Here is a 19,122-nt window from a genome sequence, read left to right on the forward strand (position 1 = left end):
GTTTCCAAAAGATCATCATTCAGAAGAGCGACATCAACAAGATCATGTCGCGGATGGAGAAGCAAGCATTTTCCCGGCCATCGTTGCATTGCTGAACCCATCGCAACTCACAATGTCCTCCGGTGCTAGACGCACACCCTCGAGATGTGGACGTCTCGGAGCAGCGGGATCGACCTCCATCGCCTGGAGGCCAGGAAGGGGTTGATCAAAGAGTCCCAGCCAAAGTTGTGGGTCCCTCGGTACACTAGTCACGTCCGAGGTGGTGTGGGAAGGGGAAGCCAGCTTGCCTCGCGGAAGTGGCGTGTACGTGTACAAGAGGAGGACAGGATGATTTTGGGGTACTGTGTTAGAAAGTAGGAGCATCATGTATAATCGACTATTATCATTCACTTGGCCCTCTAGATCCTTCCACTGCCTTTCGTGATGTTTTGGATTGCTTGTTCTTTGTTGGAACCTAGGTAATCGCCGAGTAGTGCCTAGAAAACAAGCAGCACCCCACCCCTCCAAAGGCAGCCACACCACGTGATCGACTCAGGGGCCATTCATTTCCACGAACGCGCTATTCTGTTCCTCATCTCAACTTCACATCACCAACCATCCATTTACCCACCATGAAGTCGCTTTTTCCATCCCGCCGCAAGCCGCCAGTTCAGATTCCCACTGATACCCAAGACCTTTTTGCTCATCTCCCGACCGAACTCATCATCCTCGTCCTCGAACAACTCAACACCTCCAGCGACATCATCTCGGCCCTCCACGTCTGTCGCAACTGGCGTGACATTCTCCTCTCTCCAGAGATATGGCCCTCCATCGCCGACCGCCTGGCGCCAGGCCTCACCACCCACATCCGCGAGAGAAATTGTTCAGTCAACCTCCGTGCCCAGGCCAAGGTATTCCAGTCCGCGTTGAACCTCCACCACCTCTACCAGTCCGGGTTCTTTTCCCACGCTCGACACCACGTCGTGCGTGTAAATGATGGTTCTTTTACTCTTTCAAAGCAGATCTCGGTCGAGTCGGGGGGTGTGCACTCCCTTGCTGAGGTCCCCGGTCTTGATCCGTTGTCGGAAGAGCTGCATGTAACTCACCTGAGACTTTACAGCCATGGGAGGATTGCCTGGTGGCCTGAGGCGTGGCACTTACCTTACTTTGCGGTGGTGGATGATTTGAGGGCTAGAGTGAGGAAGATGTTTCTCTTTCCTGGGCAGGCTGAGCTCAGGGGGGAGGATCGGAGACGGGGGTGGAAGACTGCGTTGGGGGAGAAGTTGTTTGTTCTTGGGCAGGGGGACGCGGGGGTGTGTGTGTGGCATTTGGAGAGGGATGAGATGAAGTTTGTGGAGCTGCCGGGGCGGTTTGACAGGTGTGTTGTGGATGGGGAGAGGTTGTTGTTCATTGGGCGGAGGAACGCCGAGGTTTGGCTGTGGGAGTGGGCAGGTGAACAAGGGGTGAGGGAGATTGATGTGGCGGGGGATGAACCTAGGTATGTGCCTGGACCGGTGAGGATGGGTGGGCAGATCGTGCAAGGGTACCCGAGGCCGGCGCCGAAGTGGGGGTTGAGGTTTCAGGATACGGATGTCAAGGTTGATTTCATTCTGCATCCAAACGACTGGAGAGTGATTTTTGTGGTGACATGGGATGAGGTTGATTTGGTGGTGAGTGAGTTTTATGAAGGGTGCATGAGGGCACGGATGGTATGCCCGCGCGAACATCTTGCGTATCAGGGGATGGTGAGATCGAGGACTGATAATGCGGTGCATTATCTGCGGACTGATAGATGTGATGGGCGTGGGGGATATGTTCTCATGACAGCTTGGGTTGGGGAGGAGCCGATGTGTGATGCTGGGCATAGGGGGAGCATAGTGTCTGTCTGCTTCAACGTCCACACCTCGGAGTTCAGCGCGCTTGTTCACCACGCATCATATCAACGAACGCCTGCTGCTCATCTCTGGGATGGCTTGCTGGCTGTCAGGGTGGCTGGAGAGGACCAAAATGGTCTTAAACCCGTCGTCGCACTTTTGAAGCCCTGTAATGCAGACGAGGGCAACGAGGCGACCTCACAACCGGGGAACCCGATGCCGGTACGCCTGATCAAGCAACCATCCAACACTATCACTCCAGCAGAGGGGAATATGACATTTGTGAGCGAGGATGGCGAGATTCGGCCGCGCGCACAGTCTCTCTATGGTATGGCACATGCTTTCGAGGCTGGTGGGGATGCCCGGGAAGCAGGCACAGATGCGATGAAAGCTGAGTGGCTGAGTGGAGATGACAAAACACTGGTGTATGTTGCCGGAAGGGATTATACGGTGTGGATGTTTGGGGAGAATGGTATTCCCAAGGAGAAGAAGGAGGTTCGCCTGTGGAAGGAGAGGTTCAAGAACGCCATTGCTAGCACGGGGCGTGGAACGAGGGCATAGTGAGATGTGTGAGATGATGGGACGGGAAGGTTTGGTTGGATAACTTCTCGATTTGCATATTCGCATGGACTTCAATCTTTAGAATAAAAGAGGCTCTCCCGCCTTCAAGAACGAACCTTTCTCGAGACCATGGGATTCCAAGAGCAGGGCATTTCAATCTCTTCTGTTCCATGTTGGTGATAATGTGACAGCTGCAGCAAGCGACATTCTTTGGCACTGTCAATGCTCCGCAGGCTTATTATAGCGGGACCGAGTTTGACCCTTCGACGAAAATTTGCTGGCCACAATTCATCGGACCAATACCCACCATATGCCCTGATCCTCCTGCTCGATTCTGGGTGTACCTTCCTTCCAGATTGTGATTTCTCGTCCGGGCACCAGGCTGCTGAGGAATGGCGTGCCCGTCGTTACACCCGACTACTCTGCCATCGGCAAGTGGCTTGTCCGGGCACGGACCTGGTGTTTGTAAGATTCTGAACGATGGCGGTGTTGCTTTATCTCGGAAAGAACCCCTTGGTTTATAACTCGCCTGCGGATGTCTCCCTCTATCCGAACCTTCTCACTCAGATCAGTTGCCTGGAGACCATCACATAAAGACACTCGCGTCTATGACAATGATGCCTGCCATCACAGTGTTGATCTTTTGAAAGTCCACGGCTATTGCCGTTCAAATAAGTATCTACCTGTAAGCGGGAGTTTCCACGGACACCAGCAAGAAATCCTACAATACCCTCACACGTTCTTGAACCGATAGGACCGACCGTCATTTTCGCCATCCGCAAGCACAGTGTGTCATCTTGGTATAGACGGTCAGGGCCGCGGAGAATTGCAAGGTGCTACTTCTCTCGACGGGTAGAGACGGCTCGATCTGTGGCACGCCCTCGTCATCAGCGGTTTAAAGCTTCCACAGAAACCTTCTCGGAGTCATGACAGCATCTCGGAGATGCGAGAAATTTGTCATGTGGTTGAAAGAGTCATCATCGCAAGGCACCATCTTATCCACTCGTCTGTGCCTTACTCGTCTGCCCTGGCTTTCCTGTCAACCGAAGCTCTTTAGGTCTGGCTTCCTTGGTGGTTCATGATCACCGTTTGAGCAAGTAGATTCGTGATCTGATGAGGCAGAGTGCTCCGTTATATAGATTACATATGACCATGAGAGAAAGCAACTGCCCTGCGTCTCTGCAACCACACACACCCAAATGACGGAGTGACTATAGCCACCCCGGGCCTGGATCAAGTCTGCCAGTGGCAGCCGGGGGTTAGTGGCTCATGCCTGGACCCGTGCATTCCTCCCTAGTCTCTCGCCCTTGCCCACACACAACTATGTTAGGAAATTGGAAAATCTCGTACCTTAGATTTCCCTCCACCTCCGCTTCCTGTTCCTCCAAACGTTTTACCGCTTCATCTGCCTTCTTCTGCCTCCTCGTTGAAATTGGTGTGTTCCTTCCGGAGATCACCAAAGAAAAACCTGTCTGAGAGGATGTGGCTGAGCTCCACGATGCATTGTTCTTTTCTTCAGTTCCCTGGAATATCTCGCCATTAAACAAGATGCCTCGCCATCGCCACGGAATGGCCTTCTCTCTGCCAGAACCAGTCGAGGTTCCGGTCTTGCACGCTGTGCTCGTGGTGTTGCCTCGCCAGTCTGCTTCCTCCAAGAGCCAGAAAGAATACATCATTGCTCAAGGACAGGCTGGCCGTGGGTTTTCGTACCTAGTAAGTTGTGTTCTTCTGTCTCTACCGTGACACATCAAGCCTTCTTCTGGGACTGATTCGATGGTTAGATTGGATGCTTGACGTGCTGCTCGCCCACTTCTTGGACATTCCGCCTATGGACGCCAAGACCTGGTACCTCTATATTCACCGCTTCATTGGAAACTAGGTATAGGTTCTGCTATGTTGGTGTTTCGATTGGTTCACTGCTAATCACCCATGGACGACCTAAATACCTCCATGTCGACGACGCTGAGCCCACCTTGTCGCTTCAGGGAGGTTATTCCACACGACACAATCCTTGAATTTTTACGCCCTCTTTTGTACCAATCAATTGGCCGTGCTCTCGTCCAGAGCTGTCCTCGGCAGTCGCCGTGCATGGCTGTCTCCAATTGAAGTTGTGTTCTTCTCGGTAGGTGGAAGGCTTTGCATTAACGCTTTTCCCTTGGCTCCAACTAATCCCTAGTAACAGGGAATCGGCACAAATGGCTCCAAGCCTGCAATCAAACTTCCGTCCCTGACAGGTTTGGCCATTTCTGCGTCGCGTGGCAGACCAATCCTGCCTCACAGACCGAACCTTGCCATGCCTTGCCGACCCTGCCTGCGAACTGACCCTGGGTTATGAACTAGGTACCACTTCCTACATCTGCAGGTATGATTCCATCTTGATATGGCCCATCCTGAGGATCGAAAACTTACCACAATCCCTGTTTGTGACAGATCGTGCTTGGAAGGTTGCAAACAAGGCTCGCACCTTCTCATCAACGCGAACTGCGCTGTGATTCTGATCTCTAGTAGGTTACCAGTCCTCCCCACTTCGGAGCGTCATAAGACTGTCAACCGACCTTTGTTTGTGCATAGAAACGAAAGGAAGCAGGTTATGCGTATGCACTATGCAGTGGCGTGGATGACAAGCTCGAGCATTCCCTCTGCCTTGGTTCTCCAGCTTGCTCTGTCGTATCCTCACGACGCTTCTCGACATCATGGATATTCATCGCAAGAACGCTGTTTGTAGGGTCAGATTGGAGCGGCCTCTCAGCTACCTGACTCCAGCAGCATCCATTGCTGTGATTGCCTCGCCCAGGGAATGACCTGCGTCACTAAGCTGTAAGCACAGTGATCTTCCACCTCGCTCTCCTGAAAGCATGGCTAACAGATTCTTCGGTGTCAGTCCTCCTTGCTGACACCGATGGTCCCATCGCTTGACAATCCCTGCCCAAGAGCGCTCTCCTTTCTGCGAGATTGCCAGTCCCCAAGCACCGACCAGAGCCGCAAGATCCCAAGACCCACCGTCAGCGAGACTGATTAAGATCTTTTGTCAATCTGCAAGCACAGTCCGACCACCACCTTTTGCAAGCTCTTGGCGTTGATCATTGTGTGCCCTTCCCGGGACTCTGGTTCACACATCGCTGCCGATTACGCGGAGTGAAAGTCAGGTCAAAGCCCAGGCTTATCTGCCATTGCCCTTGTCAGCCCATTGCAATGGCCACCAGATCTCGTCGGCATCGTCACATCATGCGAGTTCAGGGCAGGCTTCACTTTGGCCCCTTCGACGACAGTCTCATACTGGCAAGTCAGACTCGAAGCATGCGACATGCTTAGGTCCCCCCTTGAAACATCGTGGCTGCGGGAAGGCGACAAAAATCTGCTCTAGCCATGGCATCACCAACTGAGTTCCTGTTTTTGCGAGAGTATGCCTCAAACTCAGATTAGCAGCCTTGCAGGACAGTCTATCCATGGCCACAACGCCAGCATCCCCGACAAATCATGGCCCTCGGCCTCCCAGAAAATATTGCGCCTTGGGCTGTGACACCACCGGAGGAGCTACCTTTCCCGAGCCTTCGTCCTCCTGCGAAACCCATGCTACCCTGGGATCGGCTGGTTAGGCGTCATTTACCTATGCTCCCGCCTATATGTGTGCGTTCGGTCTGTCCCTCTGACCTCTGCGATGACATGTCCGGTTCCCGGATCCCGTCCATGCTGTGACGGGCGTCCTACGTTGAATCCTCGTTTCGCCGATGAGCAAGATTCCTATCTCAGCGAATGCCCGTGTTCAAGGGCAAGGTCTCTGCCGGTCAATTTCACCGACGGGGACCTTGTTGCGACTTTTATGCCATCAAACCCTCGAGGCTCAAGGAGCGCACCGAACCCGACATGAATGTCAAGTTCTTCCGACCATCAAACCCTATCTCCAGACGAACTGTTTCAGGGCCTCGCTGCCACAATGGCTTCTTGGCTTCGGGTGATTCGATTTTCTGGTATCAGTGTCGCTCTAGCAGCTTTTACAACCTGTACGATCGTTACTACTCTTCTGCGGAGATTCTATTCTTACCCTGCCGCTCTGCCGACCTAACTTTGGAAGCTCTCATCTCCTGACTGGAGGTCCACGGGTTCATGCCAACACCGCTGTCGACACCACCCCGGCGTTTGGCGGCCAGTCCCTCTTCCCCGTGCCAGTGTGGGTATCTCAGTCTCTGGGGCCCCAGCACGCATAATTGGTCGTCCCGGACAGTTTTCCCTCTCAAGGCCATTGCCGTTTGAAGCCCTGTGAGTGCACATGGGAGAACCCTGGATGATCGACGAGGCGCGAGTCTGAACAGCAAGGTCACCGGCGTTTGCGGGCGACAACGACAACAATAAGAACAAGTGACGGGCATAGCCCAAAGGGGTCTTGTCAACGTTCGACACCGCCTATAATCAAAAGTCAGCAACCGAGACCTATGTCGAGCCCGAGCGCATGGCCTGTCCCTCCAAGCTTCATGTGCAAGTCCGTCGGTTGGTCTCGTGTTGTTCAGCTTGGGTTGTTGACCAAGATAGAGCGTTATTTCTCTCTCGTACTCACCCGAAAGATCTTTCCCGCAGAGTGCCCAGCCCGGCAACATCACGTTGCCCGGGTTGGTGCCCTCAACGCCGAATACGTCGAGCCCTCCGGAGTCATGCGGATGGACAAAGCAGCCATCCAAGCATTAGAACTCCTCCGCAACTCGCGGTGCGTTGGTTAGCAAGCAGTGGTGGAAGATTTGTTTTTCGACGGTCTAGCTGCAAGTGATGGAAAAGTCGTCCTTTTTCGACGTGGGATCCGGAGAGCTGGCGTTGGCTCACGAAGAACGTCCTCCAGCCGATGACGAACGGGGAGGAGATCAACCTCCACCACGACGCGGTGGAGATTCTGTGTGGCGATGAAGATGTGTTCCGGAAGCTGAGAGATTGGTTGAAGGGGTTCGAGAGACCTGTGTATTGGACTTCTTTGCCATCAAAGCGCTAGTGGCTGAGACCTCTGGCCAACTGCTGTTGCTTGACGGTAGTCTTGGAACCACCCTCGAAACAATCCATGCCGTTAAATTCTCCGAGTCGACGTCCCTGTGGTCTTCCCACTTTCTTTTGACGGGTTTGCACTTTGCAGAGGTGGTGCGGAACACGACCATGCCTGCAGGACCGTTGCATTCTTCTGATCGGTCGGCTAGTCATCGGCACAGAGGCCAGGGCTCTTCAAGGCATACCCGTCAAGGAGATAGTGAGTCTTGGTCCTAAGCCTCCGCCTTCAACCATGCTGTGAAACTGACAGTCGTATTTCAGGATGCAGATTTTGGCCGTGGCTCATCTGTGGGCGCATCTGATTTCCCCTTCTGAATTCCCCAAGGTCTTATGGACGAGCAAGTGCGAAGCGTTGAGCGCCCGAACACACCACCTAGGCAACTGTCCAGTCAGCACCGTCGAACATGGCACCCCCGTACAGGCTGTCAAGATTGCAGCGTGGTTGCGGGACCCTACAACAGCCAGCAAGTGAATTTGTTCTGGCCAAATGTCAGACCTTTGGTCGCAGAAGGGCTTGCCGTCAGCAGATCGGAACATGAAGGCTACTCTACTGCTTTCAAGCTTGTGTCGAAAACCAAGTCTGCTGCAAGGATTTACTCCGGCGCGTGCTGATATTACCATACGCGAATTACCGCAGTCCACTTCGGATCGTTCCTGCGGAGCGTTGACAATTCCGTACGAACAAGCACAACATGCTCTTATCGATGAGATGCTCAGGCATCACCGCGAGGCCAACCTCAGGCAGCACCTACTCGACTGAGTCCCTCAGACGTCAACCTTTCAGAACGACGACACGATTGCGCGCAGCAACCAATTGCAGCTGAGAGAGGTCCGACTTAAGGTTGAGTCGCGTGTTCGATTGCGTCCACCTTGAGCTTCTGCTGGCCAGTAAGATGGGTTTTGGGAGCCTCATCGGAGTCACCCAAACGTTACCCATTCAGAACCGTGACGTGCTCGGTGAGACCTTGGCACAGGTCCACTGTTCTTGTCATTTGCAAACTACGAGTTGACCTTTGTCGCAACGTTCGACGTTCTCAGAGCCCCCAGCTCTTTGGCATCCCAGCAGGCATGAGCATAGGTGAGACTCTTCCAAGAGTCAACTTCAAATTGTTTCTCAGACACTGATTGTGCTCCCGCATCAGGCAATAAAAACCTGTTTGAGCTTCCAATGAGATGGGGAGGTCCAGTCCTACGGCCACCGACCGGACCAGTCATCTTTGTTGATCCACCGTCGCCCGTTCCTGATCATACAGCTTCGAGGCCACCGGAGATGCGACCCCGTCTCTTCGGGGCTGTGACACACCGACTGTGGCGGTCAAGACAACCGCCAACGAGGGCAACAGCAAGTCGGAAGATCAACGCCGTCCGTCTACCTATGGCATGTTTCCTTGTGTTTGCTATCCCACCGCTCACCCAGATGATCGCCAGTTCTTCATCGACGGTGTATTCTTGCAGATACAGAAATCCAATTCCCTCTTCAAATGGGATCCACGAACCCCTACATGCCGCAGTGTGCCGTAAAATGCCCCCGGGGACTTTGTCGCCCCATCGTTGGTTCTGGAGCAGACTCCCTTTTGAGTATCGCTACTTAACATCGCTTTCGAGCATCCTTTCGAGTATCCTTTCGAGCATCCTTTCGAGCATCCTTTCGAGCATCCTTTCGGGTATCTTTTCGACCATCCTTTCAAGCATCCTCTCAAGCATCCTTTCAAGCGTCTTTTTTAGCATTCTGTTCAAGTATCCTTTCCAGCATTCTTTTCAAGCATTTATTTGACAATTATCTCTTTTCGGGCACACAAAATTCTCAAACCCACCAGGCCTTCGTCCAAGTCATTTCCTAGGGAGTCGATATCAACCACACCTTTCCGCGCTCTACAGGGGCATTGGAGAATCACTCCAGCAGCCTCGATCCGAATGCTTATATTTCAACGGGAATTGGGGAGCATGCAGCGGCTCTGCAAGATTTGTGTTTGTGGTTCCTGGTCGGGCGAACTCTGCCTGATCAAGGATGTTGCTGTCCCCTGGGAGGGATGGCGGACGGCAGCCAGAATCGTTTGTTTTGTTTCTGTGTGAATATTCTCTGGGGACGTTCGGTGTAGTTTTGTTAGCTTGGTAATTGATGGGGAGGGCCGACGAGAAGGACGAAGGGAGCGTGGTCAAAGGTTTGCGCAGAGTTGTTGTTGGTGTAGGGTGTGGATATGGCGAAGACCAACGAGGAGGACGATACAGTGGGGTGGTGTAGTAGGGGTAGTGGTGTTGTTGGTGGAGGCAGCTCTCAGGCCGACGAGGAGGATGATAAGGTGGGGTGGTGTAGGATAAGTGCAGTGGTGTTGTTGGTTGTGGAACCAAAAGGACATCCTCCCCACAGGGTAGGCCGGGTGGTATATATCTCTACAGTGGTGTGGTGTGGATATTGGGAGTTGGTTTATGCGTTGGGCATGTCGATGAATGGAAGAGATCAAGCAGGACGGACGAGGAATACACACAAACCCAGATGTAGAAGAGTGGTGCAGGGATAATGCAGTGGTGTTATTGGTGCAGCGTACGGATATTATGCCAAGTTTGGAACCCAGACATTTGATTTGAAGCATGTAATTGAACTGAAGATAATGTCTGACAAAAAAATCTTGAACGACTTTCTGTGCCCTACAGTGATGAGTTCTGTCTACTACCACCATGGGCATGATCTACGTCTCACCGAGTGAGGTCAGTGCATGGCTCCATCACAGGAGAATTTTTTGCACAGATCATCAATCATGTTCATTAACATATCCCTAACTCATCATGTACCCGAAAACCATTGCGCCAACCATTCCCATGCCCGTGTGCAAAAAAGCATCCCACCCAAGACATGCCGCTATGTGATGCTGTCGTCAGCGAGAAAAGAAAATCCAGCACCGATATCTACCTCGGCTCAGTCAATCTGTACAAAGAACCCATCCGACTTTTTTTCTTCTCCCCTCCTCCACTATCTACCTTAGGTAGCTGAAGCAGCCTGCGACGCCACCTCCTCCGCCGCCGCCGAATCCAACTCCCTGGCCATCATCATAAAATGATTCGTCACCTTCCCCGTCATGGCCCTCTGCGGACTCCCGCTCCTGCTCTGACCAGCAGGCATGCTCATCGTCCTCGCCCTCCTCGACCCCGGCCTCGCAATCAGCTTCGGCCTAGGCGGCCTGCTCTCATCCAGCGCCGGCCTCGCCTGCTCCTTTGAAATCACCAACCCCTGCGTGATGGACATCAGCTCCCCATTCTCGACACAGCACATGCTCGGCCACACGACCAGCAGAATCTCGTCCGGGTCCACCTCGCCCTCAAACTCGTCTTCATGCTCGTGGGCCGAGTGGAGGCTCCCGTTGTCGGTGTCGTTGACGAGGAGCTTGTCACCCGGCAGTGTACCAGCCGCGCTGACCGTTCTGATGGAAGCCGGAATGGGGATTTTACTCGCCTCTGCAAGCGCAGATTCAAGTCTTTCGTCGATGCTTGTCGGTGGAACTTCTTCGTCCGTCTCGACAGCTTTGTCGTTTTCAATCGCCTCGGCAAACTCGGGCAGGTCCAGGACCTGCCAGTCGTAGTCGTCGTAGGGGGGGCCAAAGTAAGGCTCTATCTTCATGTTGGCTACCTGGATGCGCATCCACTGCTCGCATGCCAGCCGGCAGGCGGCTTCGAGGCCGGTGCAAAAGGCTTCGAATTGGAGGGCGGTTAGGAGGTGCTGGACCACCCAGGAGACTTCCCTGACGACCGTCTTGACGCGGCGGGCGGCTTGTTCGAGCTGGCGTTCTGGCATCATTGCCAGCATGGTGGCGCGGAAGTGGGCTTCGCGGGCTGGGTCGTCGTCTTCGAGGGCGCGGAGGAATTTGAGGAGGGGTTCGTCGTCGTCTTCGAGGAGGTAGTTGGGGCGGAAGATGTGCCTGTGGAGGGCGCGAGACAGGATGGCCAGGACGGCCGAGATGCGCATCCCTTTTGCGGCGGCGGTGTTGGACTGGGGGAGGGGGATTTGCAGCTGAGTGGCCATTTTGAGGTAGGGGGAGCTGCGGAGGTTGGTCCAGCAGGAGGCGTCGGAGAGGATGGCGTCGTCGATGTCGTGCCGGAAGGAGGTCTCGACGAGGGTGACGATGGTGGTCCAGATTTTGTCGAGGACGGCGACGTAGGTGTCTTCGTTGTCGTGCTGGAGCTCGATGCGGTACTGTTCGAGGTCGGCGAGCTTGTTGGAGGTTACTTCGAGCTTGTGCTCGGTGTCTTCGAGGCGGTTGTGGAGGTCGTGGTTTTCCGACTCGGCCTTTTCCGCGCGGGTGGTCTCGGTGGTGAGTTGACCGTGGAGATCGTCGATCTTATTGTTCTTTTCTTCCAGGGTTTGCTGGAGGGAGGTGATTTGCTCTTCGGCGGCCCGGAGGGACTCCTGGAGACCGGAGATCTCCTTATTCCTCTCTTCCAAGGCTGTCTCAAGAGTGGCAATCTTTTGCTTGGCAGCCTCCAGCTCTTCCTCCAACGCCTTCTCTGCCGCCTCCAGCCCCTCCGCCTTCTCCTTCAAGGCCTGAATCGTAGCGTCATTGTCGGCCTTGATCTGCTCAAGCGTCTTTTCCAACTCGGCCTTCGCCGCGGTCAATGCAGCAATCGTTCCCGCAGCCAGCACGGCAGCAGCCGCCGCCGCCGCCTCGTTCGTCTTCTTCTCCTCCTCCACAGCAAGCTTCGCCGCCTCCAGGTCCTGATACTGCTTCGTCGTGAGCGCCTTAAACTCCGACAACTCAAGCTTCTTCAAGTCCACCAGATCGGCATACTCCTGCTCCTTTCTCGCCTTGAGATCGGCATACTCCAGCGTCGTTTGATCCCTCAAATCGGCATACTTCTTTGCCGCCGCCTCCGCCGCCTGTGTCGCGGCCTCGATCTCCTCCTCCAACGCCCTGTGCGTCGCTTCCAAGTCAGTCTCTAACCTTGTCCTGGTGGCAGTGAGCTGAAAGATCTCCTGGACCTTCTCCTGGACGACCAGCTCCATCTCTCGTCGCTCCTTGACGAGGATTTCCTTTTGGTCTTCGAGCTCATTGCGGAATTTGCGGTATTCCTCCAGTAATACTTGGTGAGAGGTGCTGAGTTGGTTGTTTTGCTCCTTGACGAAGAGGAATTCACTGAAGACGTCGGCGACGAGCTTGTAGTTTGGGTCCGAGGTGAGATCGCGGATGGCGCGGACCAGGCCGTCGACCGCCTGGGCGGGGTCGGCATCTGGGTGCTGGGGGTGGTGGTTGTGATGGTTGTGGTGTGGAGGAGCGTGAGAGCCCATGGTTGTGGGCGGTGGTGTGGGCGGTATTTGCTGTGCTGATGGCTGCTGGTGCTTGTATGATGATGGGGTGGATGGCCTCTCTCCGTTGTAGGAGCCTGATGGTGGTCTGCCGTTGGTGGCAGAGGAGTAGTAACGCGAACCCCGCGGGTATCCTGAGGAAGCCAGTTTTACGGTGTTTGTTCCGCTGTTGTGAAAACAGCGGTGGGAAGTGGGAAAATGGAAAGGTTGGGGAAGTGGAGAGAGGGGGCGAATGGGTATGAGCTATTATCTTGCGATGGGTATCCTGGGGATTTTGATTGACGTCTTGTTTGTCACGATGGTTGAACGAACGTCCAGTATTTTTCTGTCAGGTAGGCAGAGATAGAGATGATGAAGAGAGGACGTTGTTGGCCAAGGGAACTGAAAGTTGTAGTCGGCTGGATATATACCTGGCACTTTGTCTCCCACTGACACGCGATGGTGAATGGTTTTGCTGTTGTGTTTTTTTGAACGGATCACCAGACTTTTGGGTCCAATTGGGCTCTAAGGTTGCTGCAAGTCCCACCCGGCCGCTCTCTGCTGGGATCTGCTGGCCCGTCACAGCGTGACAGATGGAGAACGGCGATGGAGCCCAACGTCAACCAGTCCTCTTGCTCTTCTCCTGTTTTTGCCCCCTGTTTTTGCCCCCAGTTTTCCCCTGTCGAGACCGCCTCGCCAAAATATGCAAAATTCTCGCCCGTCTCCTGCAGGCCGCTTGGTCGTTTGATGGCCCGGGGCTCCATCCATTGTTTCGACGTGGCAGCATCCATCGCCAACCCTCTCGGGCAGGGGACAGGCTTGGCGATTATTGGACCCGCCCAGTCCCGCTATTACAGCGCCAGCCACGGCCACCGGCAGCTTCACCACCAGACATCTTGTCTTCCTCCTCGCTGTCAACCACATGCTCACTTGTGCAACGGCCATGAACCCCTACCTATCAACCATCATCTCGTCTTCGAACCCGCCAGCCTGGATCACCGCACTTCAAACATTCTAACCAGCATCCCCATAGTCTACACTATATCCCACTGCATTAGCGGGCCGTGCCTCGGCCAAGAATTGGGCTCAGCGCAACCCATCACCAGGCGGTGCCCAAGTCGGCAACGCAACCACTGACAACTGGCAGCAATCAGCTTCCCCAGTTCCTTCTCCTGACAGCCGCAATGGCCTTCCTGAAGCCGGCATCCGCGAACGCGCATCATGCTCGGCTATCTAGAACCTGGGGCCGGCATCGATCATGATGTTCATGGTCCGTTAACCCCGCCTTCAGCCGCCGAACCACTTTACCGCCTCATGTCACGTCTCACCAGAGAGCTGAGGATAACCTCGGCCACGGATTGGTCACCGTTTTTATACAGGGAACTCAGCCCTCCTCTCCACTATGATCAGACCCATACATACATGTGTGTGTAGAAACAAATCATGCCCTTGGTGCCATGTGTTCCGAACGGGCAGCTTCCGGGTGGTGGACATCCACGGTCTCATCGGTCTATGTAGGTGTATGTCTCTTGGCACTGTGTAGTGTACATAGTCTGCATGCGTTTGAGACCCAACCAGATGGCGCGCTAGGTTTTGCCTGTTAAGGCTTTGAATTGACCAATAGATGTGAGAGTATCAACAAGTGTAGATATCAGTCCGTGGCTTGAAACTTTCCGTGCTCCAGATCTTGTACCCCACGCATTGGATATATACGCCGGATCTTTGTTCAAGGACTTTTCTTCCGCTTCCCCCTCCTCGAAAATTCGAACACTGCATATGCCAAGACAGACTCGGAGATGTGGTGGGCGTGTGTACACACCGCCACCCGGACTGCCAGCCACATTGTTGCTATAAGAGGTGATGTTGTTGTTGTTGTTGTTGTTGTTGTTGTTGTTGTTGTTGTTGTTGTTGTTGTTGTTGTTGTTGTTGTTGTTGTTGTTGTTGTTGTTGTGCATGTGTTTCACCATGCTTATTGAAAAAATTATGTTCCGAGGGACTGTCGCATTCAGAGAGTTTTCTTATCAGATCTCGGCGACCTATAGATCGACAACCGTCATCGGTACCAGAGATCTCACGCAACCCAATTTTGAACATGGAAGGATTCCTTGGCTGGTCCCAATTGCTACCCCCCCAGCTTTCTGGAAGAGGAACCGCGGAGGAAGAGGTGGAATGATTGAGATATTAGACTGCATAAAGCCGTGAAGGGCACTCAGGCTGTCCAGACTTCCAGTCGGGGGATTTCATTCTGGTGTTTGGCATTCATACAGTGTTTTCCTCTCGAACAATGTGGCCGGAGTTAAAGAGCGTCGCACGAAACTCGGCGAAACGGTTCAGGCAAAATGGTGAGAGTGACAATACAACACAACTACAAGAACGCTTTTCCTTTTCCTTTTCCTTTTCCAACATCAGCCCTACCTACTACTGAGGCTTCGCACAAGTATCCCCAAGATTCGCCTTCGTCCTGCTCGCCAACAACCCCAACTCCGCCTCCGCAGCCTTGTACGTCTTCGTCGCGTTATGCGCCAACGGTCCATAAAGCATCCAAGCCGACAGCGGCCTCAGCGTAGCATGACCCCCCCTCTGCGTCTTCAACCTCTCCCTATCCACCTTCGCCCCGGTTGACCTCTCCAGCGCAGCCTCGTACCCCACCGGCCACCCCTCCATCACTTTTTTCCCTAAGTTACCCGCCGCAACATAAGCCTCAAACCGATCCTTTCCCCCAAAATCCCTCATGATAAACGGCGCCCTGGCATACCCGACGGGAAGCCGGGTAATATCCTGACTCCAGTAGTCAACCCCATCCAACTGGACCACCGACCGTCCCCCTCTCCCCCACGGCTGCCCTTGCTCATCCCAGTAGAAGAACCCGGTGATCCAACCGCTCACGTCCAGGGGAGCGGCACCGCAGATGTTGCTGTAGCTCGCAAAAACAATACTATTCCAAAACCTCTTCGTCTCGGCCGAGTCAGGCTCATCCCAGGATTTGACAAACCTCTTGAAAATCGGTGCCAACCGGCGTTTATACTCCTTCGGCTCCTCCCCGAAAAACTCCAGCCTTTCCAGTTTCTTCTCCAACTTGACCCAATCCTCCCTCGTCCCCTCCAGTGTGACAGACGGAAGCCCGCAGATAATCCCGCCCTCGTAGCGAAAGTAAGCCTTGACGAGCCCCATCATCAGAATGGTGGACGTCATAACATCGTTGTCCGTCGTGGTCGAAAACCCAGGGACGATCCACTCCTCCAACCAGGGCGTCAGCACCCGCTTCTGAATCTCTTCTTTGAATCGCCAGAGGACGTCGGTCCAGGTGTGATCCTCAATAAAGATGACCTCCTGACCCTGGTGCTTGACAAACAGGTGGCGGACGGCTTCGGCGTGGGTTTCCATGTAAAAGTTCATTTGGGTCAAGATGGTGAACCAGATTTCGTCCGGCCGGAGGACGAGGTGGAGGTGTTCGCCCCACGCTTGGATTGCGCTCCTGACAAAAGAGTCGCCCGAGGGGAGGTGGGAGGAGAAGTTTGTTGATGCGGCGGCGGGGTCGAGGGTGCCGGAGTAGGCTGACAGGAGGAGTTGTACGGTGGAGTTGGGGAATTCGTTTGGGGCGGATTGGCGGAGGAGGTCCGAGGCGGAGGAGAGGGTAATGTTGGTGGAGGGGCGGTAGGGGAGGGGGGAGCCGCCTGGGAGGATCACAATGCTCGCGCTGGCGAGAGGGAGGAAGGCGAGGAGCTTCATTGTGGTGATATTTTGGAGGGCCTCATAGCCTTGAGGAGAGAGAAAAGGTTGGTGTCGAATCGGGAGGGAAACGGGACTTATAAGGGCGTGGGATCGTCAGTCAGGAAAAGCTGGGGTTAGACAAAGTCTCGTAGATCGCTACTTCCCAAGGGCCGTATGAATCGGCCTTGGTGTCCCGTTGAACAGGCAAGCGAGGTGTAATATAACCGGGTGAGCGGGATCATATGTCTCTCGGGGAATTTTGCCGGAAGTTGCTATTTTTGGATAGATTGCAGAGCATGATGAAACCAGGAACGTGCGACGCTCGTGTTGGAGAGAATTGTACTTCATAATCAAGAGTGCAGCACTGCAGATCGGTGGTGTGGAAGTGAGTGACGGTCTGGTGTTGTGGGAAGATCGCAATTTGTTGTGGTTGGCGAAGGACTTGGCTGTTCTACTTGTGAGGAGTTATGAGCTGACCCCCTGTTCCTTCACAAAATTCTTCATGAGCTTTCATAGATATAAAAGGTATTTATTCATCAGGTACCCGTAAGGTACCTATATGTATCCAAAATCATTCCCAGAACCGGGAGAGTGACACGGCAACGGTCGACACCGTCCCTAACATGGCCAAGCAGACACCACAGGTGGTCCAAACCAAGGCCGTGGCAGCGGTTCCAATGGTTGCTTCAATATCACCACCACTGATGTAGGTGATGGTGGACGCGATTGATGCAGCGGCCGAGTACCGCCAAAGGGCAGCAACTAACGACAGTACCGCTCCGAGGAAGGCAGGCAAAACACAGGCCTTGACGGAAGAATTGTTAGGGAAGGGCTTGACCTGTCACTCGTCCACTTCAATGCCGCTGTCATCGTATTCCTTTTCCGTACTCCAACTACTGAAGGTAGCCAGTAAAAGAGCGAGGATGAACATCAAGGCTGAGGAGGCAGGCTGGATCGATTTAGCTTCAAGCTCTGGGACACTGGGCAACCAGGCAAATCTCAGGAAGGAACGCAGCCGCAAGAGCCAACTGGGACTCCGACGATTGCCTTCTCGTGAAGCCATTGCGCCCAATGCTTGAAAGTGACTGATTTATTTCGGGTTCCATGAACTCGGAAAGCGGTGTCGGGGGCAGCGTGCCACCAGCCCACGTGAATACCTAGAGGACATGAGGTGCTGTTGGTACAACTTCCAATCTTTCTCCGCCAACGCTAACCCAGGCTCAGCTCGTGAACGTGGTTGATACGCCCTTTGGAGGCATACGTCTTGCTACAAATCAAAGAGATGCTCTGGAAAACGTCCGCATGGAGGGCTCTTGCTTTTGCGTACTCACCGTAGATGAACTCCCCTGCCTCCGACCCCAAGCATCGAAATGGTCCAGAGCACAGCATTCGCGAAAGCAGCAGTAATGATGAGCAAACTCCCGTCCGGCAAGCCGGCAATGGCGACAGCCCGGGAGGCTCCGGTCCGTCCCAATCTCAGCAGAGAAAGGAAGGCGATATCGATGTGAACAGCAACACCAATGGAGAGTAACAAGAGCCCCTCTATTTCTCTGCCCCCAACATGAAGACACATATTTCACGCGCTACCGGTGGAAGCAACATCATATGCGCCACTGGAAAAACACATTCCGTCCTTCGAGGGGGTCACCGACCATCATTGTGGTGTACAATGCTGCTGGCCAACATATTCTACAGGTCTAGCATAATCAAAGCCATTCCTTTGAACGCACTGCTCCTGACAGCGAGGCAAAGCCGGTCACCAAGGATATACCACCGCTAGATCTTCCCCGCGACGAGTCCTACACCTTATTTGCCCAGGATATCGACCCCGAAATCAATCCGTACGGTAGGTCTAGCCCTCGACATATTCCCTGATGTCTTTGAAGAACAGCTCTACCGCTCAGGTACCGAGGGACCGATAGTTGCGAAGATGCGGACCTCAGAACATGGAAAAAAATCCTCGTGTCTAGACTGATCACATCCTATCTGCGCGAACCAATGTCTCCCGTCAAGAGTGGAAGCTTCGAAACTCGTCTGGCTCTGAAGATAGCATGGCGACAGCAGTCTGGGAGGAACAAGTGACGTGCTTCCGGAAGCGTTGGTCTGTTGACAGTACCACTGCAACGGCCGAACAGAGTAAGCAAGAGATCCTCGCCACAACCGAGCTAGGTAGAACTGACCTGATATGGCTGTGAAAGCTGTTTACTTTGTCGATCCACTCCCTCTGGTAGTACACGAATCCGAGCGGCGCCGCAGTTGACTCTTGTGTCGATGCTGCTGCGAAAATCCACCGATCTGAACACACGCCTTTCCGGCGGGCAACATGGAGACTGCCATTTGCACCAACCACTCTCAAGGGTCAGTACCGAAACAGAGAAGATTTTATGAAACGAGAAGTCACGAAGAAACACCCAAAGTCGGACCACGACGGAACCGCCAGGAGGACTGGACTAGCTCGAAAAACCTTCATCCCAGCGCCGGTCCTCTTACAGGTCATCCGCATCGACGCGATGTGCCTTGTTCGCCACCTCTCGGGCATTCTTGACGAGATAATTCACCAGCGCAACCAGCGAGCGCCTCATGCAAGAACGCCTCGAACTCCTGGAGAGAACTGCTCAACTGGGCCCAGCGAGAGTTGCCCCGGCTTTCGGAATCTCTGGCCGAGTTCTCTGCTTTCGCGCTGGCAACAGCTGAAGATCT

At 54.0% G+C, this 19,122-nt stretch overlaps 5 protein-coding genes across 5 annotated transcripts; 2 read left to right on the plus strand and 3 right to left on the minus strand.

The window, feature by feature from the left end:
* Nucleotides 1-611: 611 nt before the first annotated feature.
* Nucleotides 612-2,414, plus strand: QC761_302950 (uncharacterized protein; the record flags this gene model as incomplete). The annotated part of the gene is made up of 1 exon (XM_062877436.1): nt 612-2,414. The coding sequence occupies one exon, from the start codon at nt 612-614 to the stop codon at nt 2,412-2,414; it is 1,803 nt and encodes a 600-aa protein (XP_062733203.1).
* A 1,548-nt stretch (nt 2,415-3,962) lies between these two features.
* Nucleotides 3,963-9,418, plus strand: QC761_0050480 (uncharacterized protein; the record flags this gene model as incomplete). The annotated part of the gene is given in 9 exon segments (XM_062872472.1): nt 3,963-4,110; nt 4,196-4,536; nt 4,597-4,776; nt 4,845-5,231; nt 5,296-7,638; nt 7,701-8,517; nt 8,582-9,055; nt 9,092-9,146; nt 9,159-9,418. The coding sequence occupies 2 exon segments, from the start codon at nt 3,963-3,965 to the stop codon at nt 4,291-4,293; spliced, it is 246 nt and encodes an 81-aa protein (XP_062733204.1). The 3' UTR covers nt 4,294-4,536; nt 4,597-4,776; nt 4,845-5,231; nt 5,296-7,638; nt 7,701-8,517; nt 8,582-9,055; nt 9,092-9,146; nt 9,159-9,418.
* QC761_302955 (uncharacterized protein) lies at nt 6,233-6,655 on the minus strand (the record flags this gene model as incomplete). The annotated part of the gene is made up of 2 exons (XM_062877437.1): nt 6,233-6,375; nt 6,457-6,655. The coding sequence occupies 2 exons, from the start codon at nt 6,653-6,655 to the stop codon at nt 6,233-6,235; spliced, it is 342 nt and encodes a 113-aa protein (XP_062733205.1).
* A 998-nt stretch (nt 9,419-10,416) lies between the features above and the next one.
* QC761_302960 (uncharacterized protein) lies at nt 10,417-12,714 on the minus strand (the record flags this gene model as incomplete). Its single annotated transcript, XM_062877438.1, has 1 exon — nt 10,417-12,714. The coding sequence occupies one exon, from the start codon at nt 12,712-12,714 to the stop codon at nt 10,417-10,419; it is 2,298 nt and encodes a 765-aa protein (XP_062733206.1).
* Nucleotides 12,715-15,129: 2,415 nt separating this feature from the next.
* QC761_302970 (uncharacterized protein) lies at nt 15,130-16,440 on the minus strand (the record flags this gene model as incomplete). The annotated part of the gene is made up of 1 exon (XM_062877439.1): nt 15,130-16,440. The coding sequence occupies one exon, from the start codon at nt 16,438-16,440 to the stop codon at nt 15,130-15,132; it is 1,311 nt and encodes a 436-aa protein (XP_062733207.1).
* Nucleotides 16,441-19,122: the final 2,682 nt, after the last annotated feature.

Source organism: Podospora bellae-mahoneyi, chromosome 3, assembly GCF_035222275.1.
Source record: "Podospora bellae-mahoneyi strain CBS 112042 chromosome 3, whole genome shotgun sequence".
NCBI classification, from domain to species: Eukaryota; Fungi; Ascomycota; class Sordariomycetes; order Sordariales; family Podosporaceae; genus Podospora; species Podospora bellae-mahoneyi.